At 37.5% G+C, this 14,592-nt stretch overlaps 2 protein-coding genes across 7 annotated transcripts in view; one reads left to right on the forward strand and one right to left on the reverse strand.

Moving 5' to 3' along the window:
- LOC129764789 (fasciclin-3-like) overlaps positions 1 to 5,521 on the forward strand; it is a 64,987-nt gene extending 59,466 nt beyond the window's left edge. For 4 of the 5 annotated variants that reach the window (XM_055764276.1, XM_055764275.1, XM_055764278.1 and 1 more), the window contains 4 exons: positions 3,800 to 3,926; positions 3,995 to 4,539; positions 4,599 to 4,768; positions 4,836 to 5,521. In XM_055764276.1, the coding sequence (XP_055620251.1) occupies positions 3,800 to 3,926; positions 3,995 to 4,539; positions 4,599 to 4,768; positions 4,836 to 5,087 (1,094 nt within the window). In that variant the 3' untranslated portion in view covers positions 5,088 to 5,521. The remainder of the gene's footprint in view (positions 1 to 3,799; positions 3,927 to 3,994; positions 4,540 to 4,598; positions 4,769 to 4,835) is intronic. The other variant, XM_055764277.1, reaches the window with a different exon arrangement.
- LOC129764786 (uncharacterized) overlaps positions 1 to 14,592 on the reverse strand; it is a 1,146,248-nt gene that overhangs the window by 350,052 nt on the left and 781,604 nt on the right. The window lies entirely within an intron of this gene.

The following is a 14,592-nucleotide window of genomic DNA, read 5'->3' on the forward strand; positions in this document are numbered from 1 at the left end:
TAATTTCTTTACTAAGTAAGTTATTAATAATAACAAGCTACGCCAATAGCACTGACTGAGTGTATCCCTTCCCTACTAAAACATATCCTAAATTCCCGAGGTATTTTTGAGAGGTCGTACAGTTCTCTACATCTCTCTTAAGTAAATATCGAACTAACATTCCTTCACTTTCCTTAGCAGTTGCAAGGACGTGGCCAGGACAATTCTTAACTGTTGGAGAAATCCTGCCTTCATCTAAGAGATATTACCAATCGTCAGTAACGGATGAAGACGAGATTTTGACGTAACAGTTCTGAATTCGTACCACTTACGATATTGTGCAACTTGCTCAATTCTAATGCTAATGCTAATGCTATTTTAAGTGCAAAATTTAATTTTTCAAGCAAACCTGAATCTGGAATTGTTTGATCTATACTTTGTCTATATCTTTATCACTAGTGATTGACTGTCATCTACTGGAAATGTGACGGACTTCTTTTATCTGCCCTTTTACTAATTTATCTGCCCTTTTAGAAAACTCTGTAATCCAAGGCATTCAATGTTCATAAAAAATTAAATCTATATATGTAAAAATGGATTTCTGTCTGTCTGTCTGTCTGATTGTTATGGACTCGGAAACTACTGAACCGATCAACATGAAAATTGGTATTAAGGGGTTTTTGAGGCCGGGGAAGGTTGTCGTGATAGTTCGAGACCCCTCCCCCTCTCTAAAGGTGGGGCTGTCATACAAATTAAACACAAATTTCTACATTACTCGGGAGTTAATCTAGCAAATGAACCGACATTTGGCATATGGAGGTTTTAGGGTGCAATAAATGATTCTATGGTGGTTAGACTCTCCACCCCCTCTCTAAGGAGGCGCTGCCATACAAATGAAACACAAATTTCTGCATATATCGAAAACTAATCAAGTAAATGGAGCCAAATTTGTCATGTGAATGTTTTAGGAGACACGAAACGTTCCATGGTGAATAGACACTCCTTCCCTCTCTTTGAGGGGGGGGGACAGCCATACAAATGAAGCATACATTTCTGCATAATTCAAGAACTAATCAAGTAAACTGAACCAAATTTGGCATGTGGAGACAAAACATGACAATTGAAAATTTTCGGAAAAATCTGAATAAAAAAGGGAAAATTCGGAAAATTAAGTTCCCATATGTTCTACAATTACATAGTGACTTGTGCTGTTAGTCCATTTGATGTTTGCGCTAGCGAAATTGATCTTTGTTCGAAACTGGAAATGGATTTTAATGTGATGAAACGCACTCCTATATCTTCTTCTATCTATACCAATAAAAAAGTATCACCGATTGTATTGATAAGAACAGAACTCGAGGAAGAAATTGTCCGATTTAGGACTGTCTTTATTCTGTCATATTTTCTGTACAAAACATTTATTCCATGTAACGGAGAATATGTTATTTGCAAGTGGTTGAAAAATCTTGAACGAGAATTGTGTCTGAAAATAATCTGATATTATAATGATGAGTTTTGTTAGAAATACTAGGAATTTTATAGTAAAAGGTGAATTCAACGGGGTCGATTAGAAGATCAATCAATGAACAGTTCTGCGATTGGACCCACGAACTTGCTCATAGTAAGAAAACGTGAATGTTTGAAGGTATTGATAACAAAAAAACAAATTTTAAGCGGGACAAAGTTTGCCGGGTCAGCTAGTATATTAGAAAGTAACAGCTTCTATCATACATAAATACATAAAATATATAAACACATAAAATATCTATCGATAATTTACTGAGACGAACCGGCCCAGGAGGCTTAAAGTCTCAAAAATAAAGAATTAAAAAAAAATATAAGAGGTTGTGTTCAAGACACGACCGCATTGTTGACGTAGAGCTACGGTGTTATTTTATTCAAGTCGCTTGTTTATAACTTCGGATATTATTTTATGATGCTGTGAAATTTTAGAAATAACTGTTTACTAAAATGGTTTGATCGCCCTGAAATGGTATTTTAAATTGTAGAATCAGTTGTTGATAATTAAATAATGATTCATTCTCGCCCTCGCAGAACAGTGCCCTAGTCCTAATTTGTTTCATGTCAATGCATTGAAAATTTACCTCGAACGCTATTCCGGTGGCCTTTTCCGCAATTGACATAAACTCAGTTACAGTCGATTATATACGTGTTGTACCAGCACCATTATTCCATACTCCTAACTATATCCATATATCTTTGGCACCGCATGGAAACAACTACAAGGACAATATTCGCAAGTATCAAATATCATGCTACCTGTTATTTAGTATTGCCTCAGTGGAATCGCACCTCTAGGAATCGTTAGTACAACGTAAATCAGGCGCCAAACAAGCGTCTGTTATAGCATGCATACAGAGCCATACATTGCTGGCTCAAAGCTACTAGAAATATAAACACTTCTTATCATTTTGTGCTATTCTCAAAAAACGCTCCTGTTAATATTGACTGGCCTCGAAAAAAGTTGTATTACTTTCTCATGCTCAAGATAAGCGCAGCTGTCATACTTAATGCAGAAAGTTTTGCTACTGGCGAGCGAAACCAAATCACATACAAAATTCCAGAACGACATCTACTTTCATGGTGACTAAATAAACGAAATAATCTCTTTCTGTTAATCTGAACAACTTCGAAAAGAGTAGCATTGCTGAATATTTGCCTCAGCAGAGATTCATTACTAATACCCTGCTTTAAGAAAGGCACTTGATCCCTCGCCGTCCAGCTCGCCCAGCAACGGTGTTGTCCAGTCGGTGTCCTTACGAAGAATGAACGTTTGCCTCAGCGAGATCCACCGTTGATACTGTAGGCAAATATTCCCCTTCGTTCTTCTTCTTTTCCTTTGTTCACGGAGACTTTAAATCTTACGATTTCCCCTTCTTTGCTCGTTATTGACAGCTCTGTTCGGGAAATCACACAAGTGGACAGAACAAATGTATGGGGAAATGAGATTGCTTCCAATTTTCATCAATTTATACCATATACAGACTATGGGATAGTAATGTATAGCATATCAAACAAATCTTAGAAATTTCCGATTCGATTGGTATGTAAATCGTGAAAATCCGTTCAAAGCAAAAATAGTTATTAACGGTAACTTTATTTCATAAAAACGTGACCTGTTTTCTATTTTGGCACCCTTAATGTAAGACGTAGTTCTACGTCGAAACATATAGGTAAATTAATAGCGCAAGCCGTTTCATTAAAAGATAAACGCATGTCGGCCGTGCAAGGTGAAATGCTCAAACAGCAAAAAATGCAAAATAAATCAGTCAACCTTTCGGCGAACTCATTGCGTTAGACCTCTCTCTAGCATTCAATCACTCAATGTTGAGTTTTACTGTTTGACATTTTCATTCAGCGATAAATATGTTCATGAAAGTCTATTAAAAATGTACAAAGAATCTTGCTGACAGATCGACTATTACCTCATGGTTAGGCATGCCGCTTGTCCGCCTACAATTATTAACACATTTCAGAGCTTACGGGTCCCACTCCTGCACGATTCCAAAACACATGACAAATTAATTCCATCCGATCCTAATGAACTCGAACACGAGAACAAAAGAATTACACCTGAGACATTCCATCGTGTCGTACGTTTCGAAACATGACAGCTGAGATCATCGGCAAACTTATCCATATTCGATCAGTTCGGGGTGCATTGATGATTGATCTCACCCCTCGACCTCTCGTCTGTGCATTTATTTGCACAAGTGCTGATCGTAACCTCATTTCAATAGCTCTCAACTGAACGCACAACAAGTTCATTGTTTCCTATGTGTTACTTTCTTCCTTGCAGCTCGCAGCTCGCTCGTACAATCACAATCCCAGCCAATCGAGACAATCCCATCGAAGGCCTATGTGAGGAGCCTCACGAAGAACGTCAACCTTTTATGTCGAAGCAGTAAACCCGTCGAAGCATGCAGGTGAGTAATTGTGAAGTGACTGTCTCAAAGTCCCCAATAATCCTAGCGTATTGTTATTTTTCTTGCAGCGTAAAAATCGCCGGCTACATGGGGACCTACGACATTCGTGAGTTACCGGAGGGAGTAAGCTACTACGGGTCGAGTTTACCACATGGGGAATGTGGTATCACGATAGCGACCCTCAAAGCGGCCAACGAGGGCAAGTTCCAGTGTAACCTCACCATCGGCGGAGAGGTTTTCCAGGAGAGCATAGAGGTGGTTATAGCGGTTACTCCGGAACCAACGGAGATCGAGATCGGCCGTGAAACGATCCTCTCGCTGGGGGGTATTGCACCGAATCAAACCATTTCAGCGAAATGCATCTCCCAGGACGCAGTGCCACAAGCGAATTTGAGTTGGTACTTGAACGATGATCCTCTGGACAGTAGCTTGCTAGGTCCTATCGAAACCAGGGTCACCGTTGACAAGAAGGGGAAGAAATTAACAACGGTGGAACAGAAACTGAGATATTTCGTTACGCCTGAAGATAATGGAAAGAGGATAATCTGCCGAGCGGACCATTTTGCGATTAGTAGAGGATTCTATCGGGCCTTCCTCCCGTTGAACATTCTGTGTAAGTGTTTCCAATGCGCGCGTCGTCGCCAAACTTTATCTATTTATTTCTATTCTCAGTTCCACCTAAGCCGATCCCTAATATATACATTGGTGAAGGTACCCATGCGGTGATCAACGTCACAGTGAGGGCAAACCCTCGGCCAACTACCAGCTGGAAAGTGAATGGTATCAGGATCGATGAGGGCACTTCATCAGGACCTTATCAGGCGTACATTCCTAAAGATATGGTAACTACCCATTATATTGGCATCGAAGCAAATGCTCTCTGACACCAGATTTTTTTTTTCCCCAAAGGATAACGGCAACTATTTGATCCTGCTGAAAATCAACGAGCCGACGGAGCAAACATCGATCATCGAGCTGGCCGCTACCAACGAGTTGGGTACGCAAACCTACGTCATCAAAGCGAGCAAGTACCCTGCCGAAGAGGAGACCGCTACGGCGAACGATGAAAACGAGACGAAATCCACCGGAAGTGGGACCGTCTTCTGGCTCATCAGCATATGGACGTTCTTCTGCTCTGTGATAGTGACATGTCTGTTGTGAATTCCTCAACGAAAAACAAACAAAAAAAAAATAAGGAATCGAGATTCCTAAACTAAATGAATCCTTACTTACACTCAGAGAATACGAACATAGTATTACCATTCAGTACTAACCGCAAAGTGGCGAGCGGAATCAGGGCGTCTCCAAGTTGTGAGGCTCCTATGGCTATGGCACAGCCAATTGAGGCTCGTAATTTGAAGATGTTTTGGTCGCTTGTAAATCATCGTTCTTCATCATTGTACTTTTACTTATTTTTTTTTATTTTTTTCATTTTTTTATAGAATTCTAGCTACGCGTCGAAACATTAGGTTTAGTTGATTATTTATTGAAACCGCATTTATTAAGTAAAACTAGTGTGAAGCGAGCAGGACTTCAGTGTACTTTTTGTCGCTGGAAAAAGTGAAAGTAAATTTCATAAGCTGACCAAAGGAGAATTGTTTGTGTGATTTGGTTGTGATAATTTCACACTTGTTCGTGTTGGTTTCTGATGCCGAGTGATAAGACCCATTCTATGAGGTTATGCATCAAAGAACCAAATTTCAAGTTTAGTTTTAGGAGAAAATTGAAAACCTAGTTTGAATAAGCACTAGTTATATCACAAATTCCTTGAAACGAATCTGATTTTTATGCGCCAACCTTCGAGAGAGGCGAGTTTAAAAAACTACATAATTATATTTAAAATATTTTAGGTTTTCAGTATTTTTATGTTTCTTGAGACCTCTCTGCACTTGCTTAACCAAAACTCAATGTCTATATACCATTGAATGGATAATTAAATACTTGTTTGAAGGGTCGTGGGTAGATCTAGGTTTCATTTTGTAATTTATGAGAAACACACATTAGAAAAACAGGTATTTTGAAGCGTTGTCACGACCCAACAATAGAGCATTTTTTAAATTTATCAGCTGAACCTAAGTTCAAACCTTTTTATACTTGGGTTTCTCTCAGCCAACAATGAGAGTCAACAACCCACAAAATTTGGTTAAGATCGGTCCACAAATAGAGGAGTATCAACCGTCTCAAAAAGTTGTTGTCACGTCACGCAAAGTATACGATCCATTCCAGCGTAACGTGGTAATATTTTGACTCAATACAAACTTTTTTTTGCGTTTTCATGTATGAAACACAAAATTAAACGATTTTCTAGTGGAATTGAGAACATTTACTACAAGAATCATCAGTTGGAGAATATTTTATAGATAGATTGGCTTGTACTTTTGTGACAAAACAACACCTGACTTTTTACTGTCACCGAAACCGTTTCAAGACCCCTACAAATGAACTTTCTTCTATGTTTTGTCAATAATAGATGAACGTAGATTCCACAATATAAAATTGATTCTTGTTTCAACTTCCGGTTTTCTGGTGATAGTATTAAATGACAAAAAATACGGAAACCCTATACGATTTCGGTATTGATTGCAGGTGTCTTACGAACGAAAGTAGAATATCGTATTCCGATGCCATTTTTAAAATCAAGAATGGTGACTTTCGGTTCGTTAAAAACGGATCTGAAAGACCGGAAATGGCTTGAAATTTCACAACACGATCGTGAATGATAGGGTTGGCATATATCCATGGGTACGCGAAGAAGAATGAAAAAAGAGAATAAAATTTGATAGTGAGCAGATAGGATTCAAGCGAGAGGGAGATAATATTTGAGTGGTAAGAACTTAGCTTTAGAGCGACGCGTGTGGAGAAAGTGCACACACAAATGCACACGCAAACATCAACGATCAACGATCAAAGCCAACGTCAACGTCGAAGTCAAAGTCATCTTCAACACGCAAACATAAACGGCCTTGCACCGGTATGTGCGCGGATACATACAAAGAGTCTATCAAGAGTTTTTGATAGCAAAATCAAATGCGTTCCCTCTGTAGTGAGCGCCACTCGATGAATCAGGATTGTGTTAGCCATTGATGGCAAGTGCCAGAGTGAACGTATTAAACAATCACGATGTAAAAACTGGAGGTCGGTTTAGGACCACCCCGATTTTTCCCAAATAACGGCATACAGTGTATTACAGGTAACAGGTAGATTGAATTTATATAGTTTATTTTGATGAACATACTATAAACAATTACAATTGTCTTGTTTCGCAATGTTGCACAATCTAAACTCATTTTGCATACAGGTCAACTTAAAAAAAAAATCGCAGCGAATCAGTTATGAATTGCCAAAATGTAAGTAAATTTTCATCATGTTTTTGTTTAAAATTAATTTTTACATTCAATAGGGAAAAACCATAAACAAAACTACCACTAAAAAGCAGTTTGAGCGGATGGTGTTTCTTTGGGGCAAGATCCTGGAATAGCCAAAGGTTTCTCCCGAGGAGATTCTTGGGTTTCTTGCAACCGTGGAAGGAATTGTGTAACCTCATCTCATGGAGCACAATCGGGTTCGCCTTCGGGAGCATCTTAAGATGCAGGCAAGGAACATTAACAGTTCGGCTAAAGAGTTCATAAGGTTGACGTCTAGATGGCGCCTCTTGAAAAAATCTACTTGACTATTACAAAGCACCATCTTTCAATGGATATGTGTAAAAATTCGACAGCAATCGATCGATTGGCTCGTGAGTTATAGCATTGAGATTGAAGCAACTTTTGTTATTGTGAAAAAAAAGGGAAAAACCACAAATCAACGAAAACGATGGCAAAATTGCATGAATTGGGCTTCGAATTGCTTCCACATCCACCGTATTCTCCAGATCTGGCCCCCAGCGACTATTTTCTGTTCGCAGACCTGAAGAGAATGCTCGCTGGCAAGAAGTTTAAGACCGATAATAAAAAGATTACCGAAGCTGACGCTTATTTCGAGGAAAAACCGAAAGAGTACTATAAAAATGGTATCGAAAAGTTGGAAGATCGCTATAATCGCTGTATCGCCCTCGAAGACAATTATGTTCAATAATAAAGTTTGCAAAAACAATAGTTTTACTGTGTTACCTTATAAACTTTTCTGCTGAACTGCTATACAGAAGAAGATTACCTCACCATTTTGATGAAGCTGCTCAAAGTGTGCTCTAGCAGGTAAGCTCTATATGGGAGGGGAGGTGGGATCGACGAAACGAATCCTCTGCTGATCGTCACAAACCTATGTTGATAAGAAGAGTTTTTGTTAATTTAAATTCTAATAATACTTACAATAACAACGTTCAGACTATAAAATCCATTCGGATTAAAAAAGTCACAAGAGGGTTGTGTCCGAGACAAGACCGCATAGTTGACGTAGGATTCCATTAAGCTATCTGTCGATTTTATTTATTTATTTATTTATTTCATTGGACAATACTTGTAGATTAAGGACTACTCCTTTTCAATTTCTACAATAAGTTGCATGTTTGTGCGAAAAAGAAACTAACTTATACTATCAATTCTATTACTAAGGTATACATAATTTCAAGACAACTAATTTCTTCCATTTAACCAACCAAGACACTCAAGATGGAACCTTCTTCGAGACTGAATATTTTTAATAGCGACGGGAAGTTGGTTCCACAAAATAGTTGCTCGTACAATGAAGGCATTGCGATAATTAGATGTGCTGAAATGTGGCAGACTAAAATTTCTGGTTCTTGTATTTCTAAAAGGCTCAAACTTTTCCAATAGATACCGAGGCCCTTTGAGAATGATATTATAGGTTGTCAAATAATAACGGAGTTTAATAAAATCATTAAAAGGGCAGCTAAGAAGTTTGCTTTGAAATGAAGTGATTCTTGAGAACCTAGATAAATTAAATACCCATCGGACACAGCAGTTCACAGCCACCCTCAGTCTGTCTAATGTTGTTATTGATACATTCGAAGTCAATTCCATGCCGTATGTAATATGGGGGAGGAGCAGCGATTTAAAAAGCATTATTTTTACTGGAATTTTCAACATCCCAGCCGTGAGCCTTAAATGGCGTAAACTAGCGTATATTTTCGAACATTGGTAATTAATTTGTTTATCCCATTCTAAATTATTTTGAAATATTACTCCAAGATTGGTAGCATAATCAACGTAATCTAAAATATCATTTCCCAGAGTAATATTTGGTAAACTTGAAGGCCTCGGCTGACGAGTTATAAACATTACTTTAGTTTTAGACGTGTTAATGGGGAGAAGATTACACTTTGACCAAATGAAGACTTGTTTTAGGTCAGCATTAATAAGTTGAGACATCTCAACTACAGATGAACTGAGAGCGGAGAAGTATAGCTGTACGTCATCAGCAAACATGTGTATCATGCACACTCTAAGCACGGCCGGTAAGTCATTAATGAATAATGAAAATAATAATGGTCCCAGGACCGATCCTTGGGGAACACCTGATAAAATGTTGGTTTGACTTGAGAGCTTACCGTCACTTTCTACGACTTGAGTCCTTCGAGACAGGTATGATTCAATGAGAGTCACGGCAGCACTAGAGAATCCAAATTGACTGGATAATTTTTTCAGAAGTTTTACGTGAGAAACCCTGTCGAATGCTTTGGAAAAATCGATCAGTATCAGAAATGCTGTACCTTTCTTATCAATGGTTCGATGAATGTCATCATAAACCTTTAGAAGTGCTGTAGTAGTGCTATGATTTGAACGGAAACCCGATTGGTAAGGACTGATCAAATCAAAGCTATTAATGAATGATTGAATTTGGTTTTTAACAATTTTTTCAAATGCTTTCGATAGGGAGCAAAGAATGCTTATCGGACGAAGGTTATTTAGATCAGAACCTCTGGGTCGTTTACGAATTGGAATAACTTTAGAAGATTTCCATATACGAGGGTATTTAGAGGTTGAAATGACCAGGTTGAAGACGTAAGTAATAGGAGAAATGACATATGGCAAGATTAACTTTACAAACTTCAAAGGTAACCCATCTAGCCCAACAGCATTAGAAGATATGGAAAAAATTGCAGAAGATACATCTAACTCATTACACATGTTGAATTTCAACCCATTGTCATTAGTCGGAAAAATTGGTAAGAGCTCATCATCACGCGTAAAATTTTCACTAAAATGTTCATTGATTTCCTCACATGTGCTGGAGAGTTGTTCACAATTGATGGAAGAGTTGGAAACATTTATCTGTTTCAATTTTTTCCAAAGCGCTTTGCTAGAATCAGTAGTTCTAAATACCGAAGAGAGATAGTCCGACTTGGCTTGATTGATCAGATGGGTAACACGATTGCGAAGTCTTTTGTAGTGAGAGTGATCAGAAGCATTTCTAGTAATTAACCATTGTCTGTATGCTATATTCCTGGAAATCATTGTATTAAGTATTTCATCATTCATGTGAAAAGTCGTACGCCTTTGTCTTAAAACACGTATAGGGACGAACCTATCAAAAAGGTCTAATAGGCGTGAGTTTAAAAAGTCAGTTGCTAGATCTGAATCGTTCATGCTGTATAGTGAGCTCCAATCAAGAGAATTCATGGCATTTTGCAAGGAGTCGAAATTAATACGTCCATAATCACGGAAAAATGTAGATTTCATTAAAGTTTCACGAGAAATGTTTATTGATGAAAAAATTACATCGTGCTTCGAAAATCCAGGTGCAGAAACTTCCAGGAAATCCAGGATATCTTTGAAGAATTACATCGTTAAACTCTTTGATAAGGGCCGTTTTGTTTGGTTGTTGGGTATTGTTTGTTCACTCCACCAGTGTTTACCGAGTGATGATGACAGAAAGATAGTAAACAGTCGTTGGGTGGTGCATATCAGATAGAAGATGCCGAAGTGGAATAATATATTATGAAAACCGCCCCTAGACGAGATGCCTTCTGTGTTATGTATGGATGAAATAAAGAAAAAAACGCACCAAATTTATATAAGATAATTATCAATACCGCACACAATTATAAATTTTTCTCATCAGTACAAACATGTTACTTTAATATACAGAAAACATATTTGAAGTGGAAAAGGCAATTTTTGTTTTATAGTTTTTACTTTCTGAGTGTTTATTCAACCCAATTCGAATTTTAATTGGACTAACAACACCTAATACTATATGTAGGGCATATTGGAAATCATTTTTTCGAATATTTCTTTACTTTCCAATTTTTCTCGCCATATGAGCTTTCCTTGGGTGAAAATGAACACAACAAAACAGACAGCTTAAGCCGAACGACAATATGAAAATTTGCAATGTCGATTTCCCCAGGCTGCTTGGTTTTGATGTCTCTGTTAGAGAACACATTTCGGCGGGAGCGAAAGCTCCCCCTATTTTCGTGTATTTGCAAAACCGATTTCCCCTAGGCAGCTTGGTTAAGATGTCTCTGTTAGGGACCCGCCGCTTGTGTCGTCAATTTCGACCAATCAAAAGTGGGTATTTCCGTTAGGATAGGGGTTGAGATTTTTCAATTGTTCGATAGTTAGTTTCATGACATATATTATTTTCTTCAATATAAAAAATTCTTATAGCGTGCCGAAATCGATTGACACAAAAATTTCATCAATCTATCATGAAATGACTGAGCAATGAGCGTTTGAAATCGGACAATTTTCACGATGTGCTCGATTTTCGATTTTCAATTTGTACCCCAATATGTTCCCGAAAGACGTAATCCTACACCAAAAAAATCTCTTGCTGTTTTTTGTTTGTACCAATCAGTGAGTTACAAGGTGTTAATAATGGAAGTCAACAAAATTCGGTATATTCTACACCTTTTCTTTTACAAAGGCTAAAATGCAAGCTTGAAATGCTGAAATTATGAATGGTGTTTTTGGTACCGATACTGTAACAGCTAAATTTTTTTTTAATTATTTTTTTTTAATGCAATACACTAAATTCAGATTTCTACTGTCAACAACTGGACCGTTTGAAGCCAGCGGTTGGCCAGAATCGGCCAACAGGAGATGTGTTGTGCTCCTTCAGGACAAAACAAAGCCACCCACGTCTGTAGTGACTCGCCAGAAAGCTTGATTGGGATGTTTCACTTCCATCATATAGCTCGGACCTGGCACTAAGCGATTAGCATTTTTTTTCGCCAAAACTTCTATGAGAGATGCATGATTTAACGTGGCAACAAATTTTACATTTTACACAACGGTGCATGTTTGACCCAAATCAGACAATCCGAAGCATATTGAATAAAGTTTTGAATTTCCTTTTTCCCCAATCTAATATATTATTTAGTATCACTTTCTGAATGTAAATTTTCGCGCTTTATTTTGAGGCCTTCCAAAACAGTTGAAAATCAAAGAAAACTGACGTAATCAAACATAATAAAATAAGTGAAAAAAAAAACTTTTGAGGTTAAGCGGTTTAATTGTGATTAAACATAATAATGTACTAAAAGCAAGAAAATAACTAGGCAAGTAGCAGATAGCAGTTATCACACCTCTCCTTCATTAGTCTAGGGCATTAAACTAAAATAAAATCGTGGGACATATGATGAAGTCGCTAATTGTGGATAATGGAAATCCAACGTGCCCCACGATTTTATTTTGGTCTTATCAATGCCCTAGACCAGGGGTTTTCAGATTTTTTTTATGGCAGAGCACTTTTTATAGCAAAAAAAAATAGATGGAGCACCTACATTTTTCCATCAACAAATAAATCCTACTTGCATTGACATTACCTAACTGGGAACAACTATATTTCGGTTGCGTGCCGCAGTTACACGGCATTTTACCCGAAGTAAACAAAATAAAGCACTGTATGCGCTGTGAAATCGAATTAAAGATTGTTTTATTCCAAGGTGGGTTTTCAAGTGGAGCATTTGCTATAACTTAGCGGAGCACAAATTTCCGGCGGAGCACCATTTGAAAACCCCTGCCCTAGACTAATGAAGGAGAGGTGTGATAACTGTTAACTGCTACTTGCCTAATTATGTTCTAGCCTTTAGTAAATTGTTATGTTTAATCACAATTAAACCGTTTAACTTAAAAAGTTGTTTTTTTTTAAATTATTTTATTTTCTAGTTTTTAGTACATTATCTGTTTCACTAGGATATTTCTCTACAATAAAACCATTGTACTCTATTCTATCAGTCAAAAAATTTCATTTGATACCGATGTTGAGTGGATTGCAGGAAATATATAATGTGTTCTCCAAGTCAAGTTCGTTCGTTTGATGCACATATCTCAATCAACTTTTTTTTAGATGATTTGTAGCGGCGGCCAAATTGGATTTTTCAAGATAAGCAGTTTTAAAATGACAGCAGAGATAAAGGTATTTCATAAATTTGGTCAGTTTCTCTACACTCATACTCTACAGACATACAAACATACATACGAACAGTTCAAGCTAAATAAAACCGTTTAATAAAGTAATTTGCTATTTTGTGATTGCGGCCATCTTGGATTTGGATTTTTTCCAAATTTGTAGCCATTTTGTAGAGGCAGCCATCTTGGATTTACATTTTTCATAAATAATCGTGTTCTACTAGACAAGCCCTTTCATTTGATTCATTTGATGGGGTTTTGGAAAACCCATATTGATGAGGTTTTGAGGAAATATGTGATCCGCCATTTTGTAGCGGTCGCCATCTTAGATTTTCAAGATCATGAAATACGCAGTTTTATAATGAGTACAGAGATAAAGGTGTGTTCCAAATTTTAGATCAATCGATCAACAGAAAGGGGGTCAAATTTATATTAATGTGGGTCAGCGCTACAGACAAACACGTTACAAACATACAAACAGATTACAGAGCAAGCTAAATAAAACCGTTTAAAAATATTATGGAGTTCAGTATGCGTTCTATTATCTGTATTAATAAAATTAGTCTGATCATGTACACAGCCCAGCGAATACAGTTTGGTTAATTTAATCATCAACAGCATAGGTAAACTTCTTGACCACCGCCGAAATAGGAACGTTATCGTAACTACCATCAATCAATAAAAAGCGCTTAGTACGCAAAGTATACCCACGACAAACAGAAACCCAAAGTGCGTGATGAGGCAAACATAAACAAAAACTTTTCCTTTTATTCTGCAGGTTCAAGTTCAAGTCCGGTCGGATCGGAATGGGTTAGGCTAGAGGCTGAATATTGATTACGCGTAATCAATGGTTGACCATCTCCTCCACGAGGGAAGCACGGAAAGACTTGTAAATCCCAACCGATGTATCACAACTCTTTTTTCTATAAATATTATTCGAAGTGAGAGCATTTTTGTGAGTTCTATTTCATTTCAGAATGAATAAAAACCATATAATAACGAAAACGGTGCTGAGATAATGACAAATATAGAATGTGGCCAATTACTGCAAATTTAAGCAGTGTGTCCGTTTGTGTTATTTATTCAAACTCTACCGAAGAACCCAATTACGCATGCCAAGCTTTGTTCTGACCCGCAACGTTCCGATCAACAACCCGCTGATCAATGTTTACCAAAGTAAGAGCTTTAATTTGGGCGATCATTTGTTTAACCATGGAGCCAAAGATACTTTTAAGTACATCGTATGAATTCAGAGGAATCGACAGTGGGAAGAAGGTGGAACCGGTTCTGAACGCGATTTGTAAACTATTTCCGAATGCAATGTTTACAATCGAGAATCATCTCATAAATGA

The sequence above is a fragment of the Toxorhynchites rutilus genome, chromosome 2 (genome assembly GCF_029784135.1).
Source record: "Toxorhynchites rutilus septentrionalis strain SRP chromosome 2, ASM2978413v1, whole genome shotgun sequence".
NCBI lineage: Eukaryota > Metazoa > Arthropoda > Insecta > Diptera > Culicidae > Toxorhynchites > Toxorhynchites rutilus.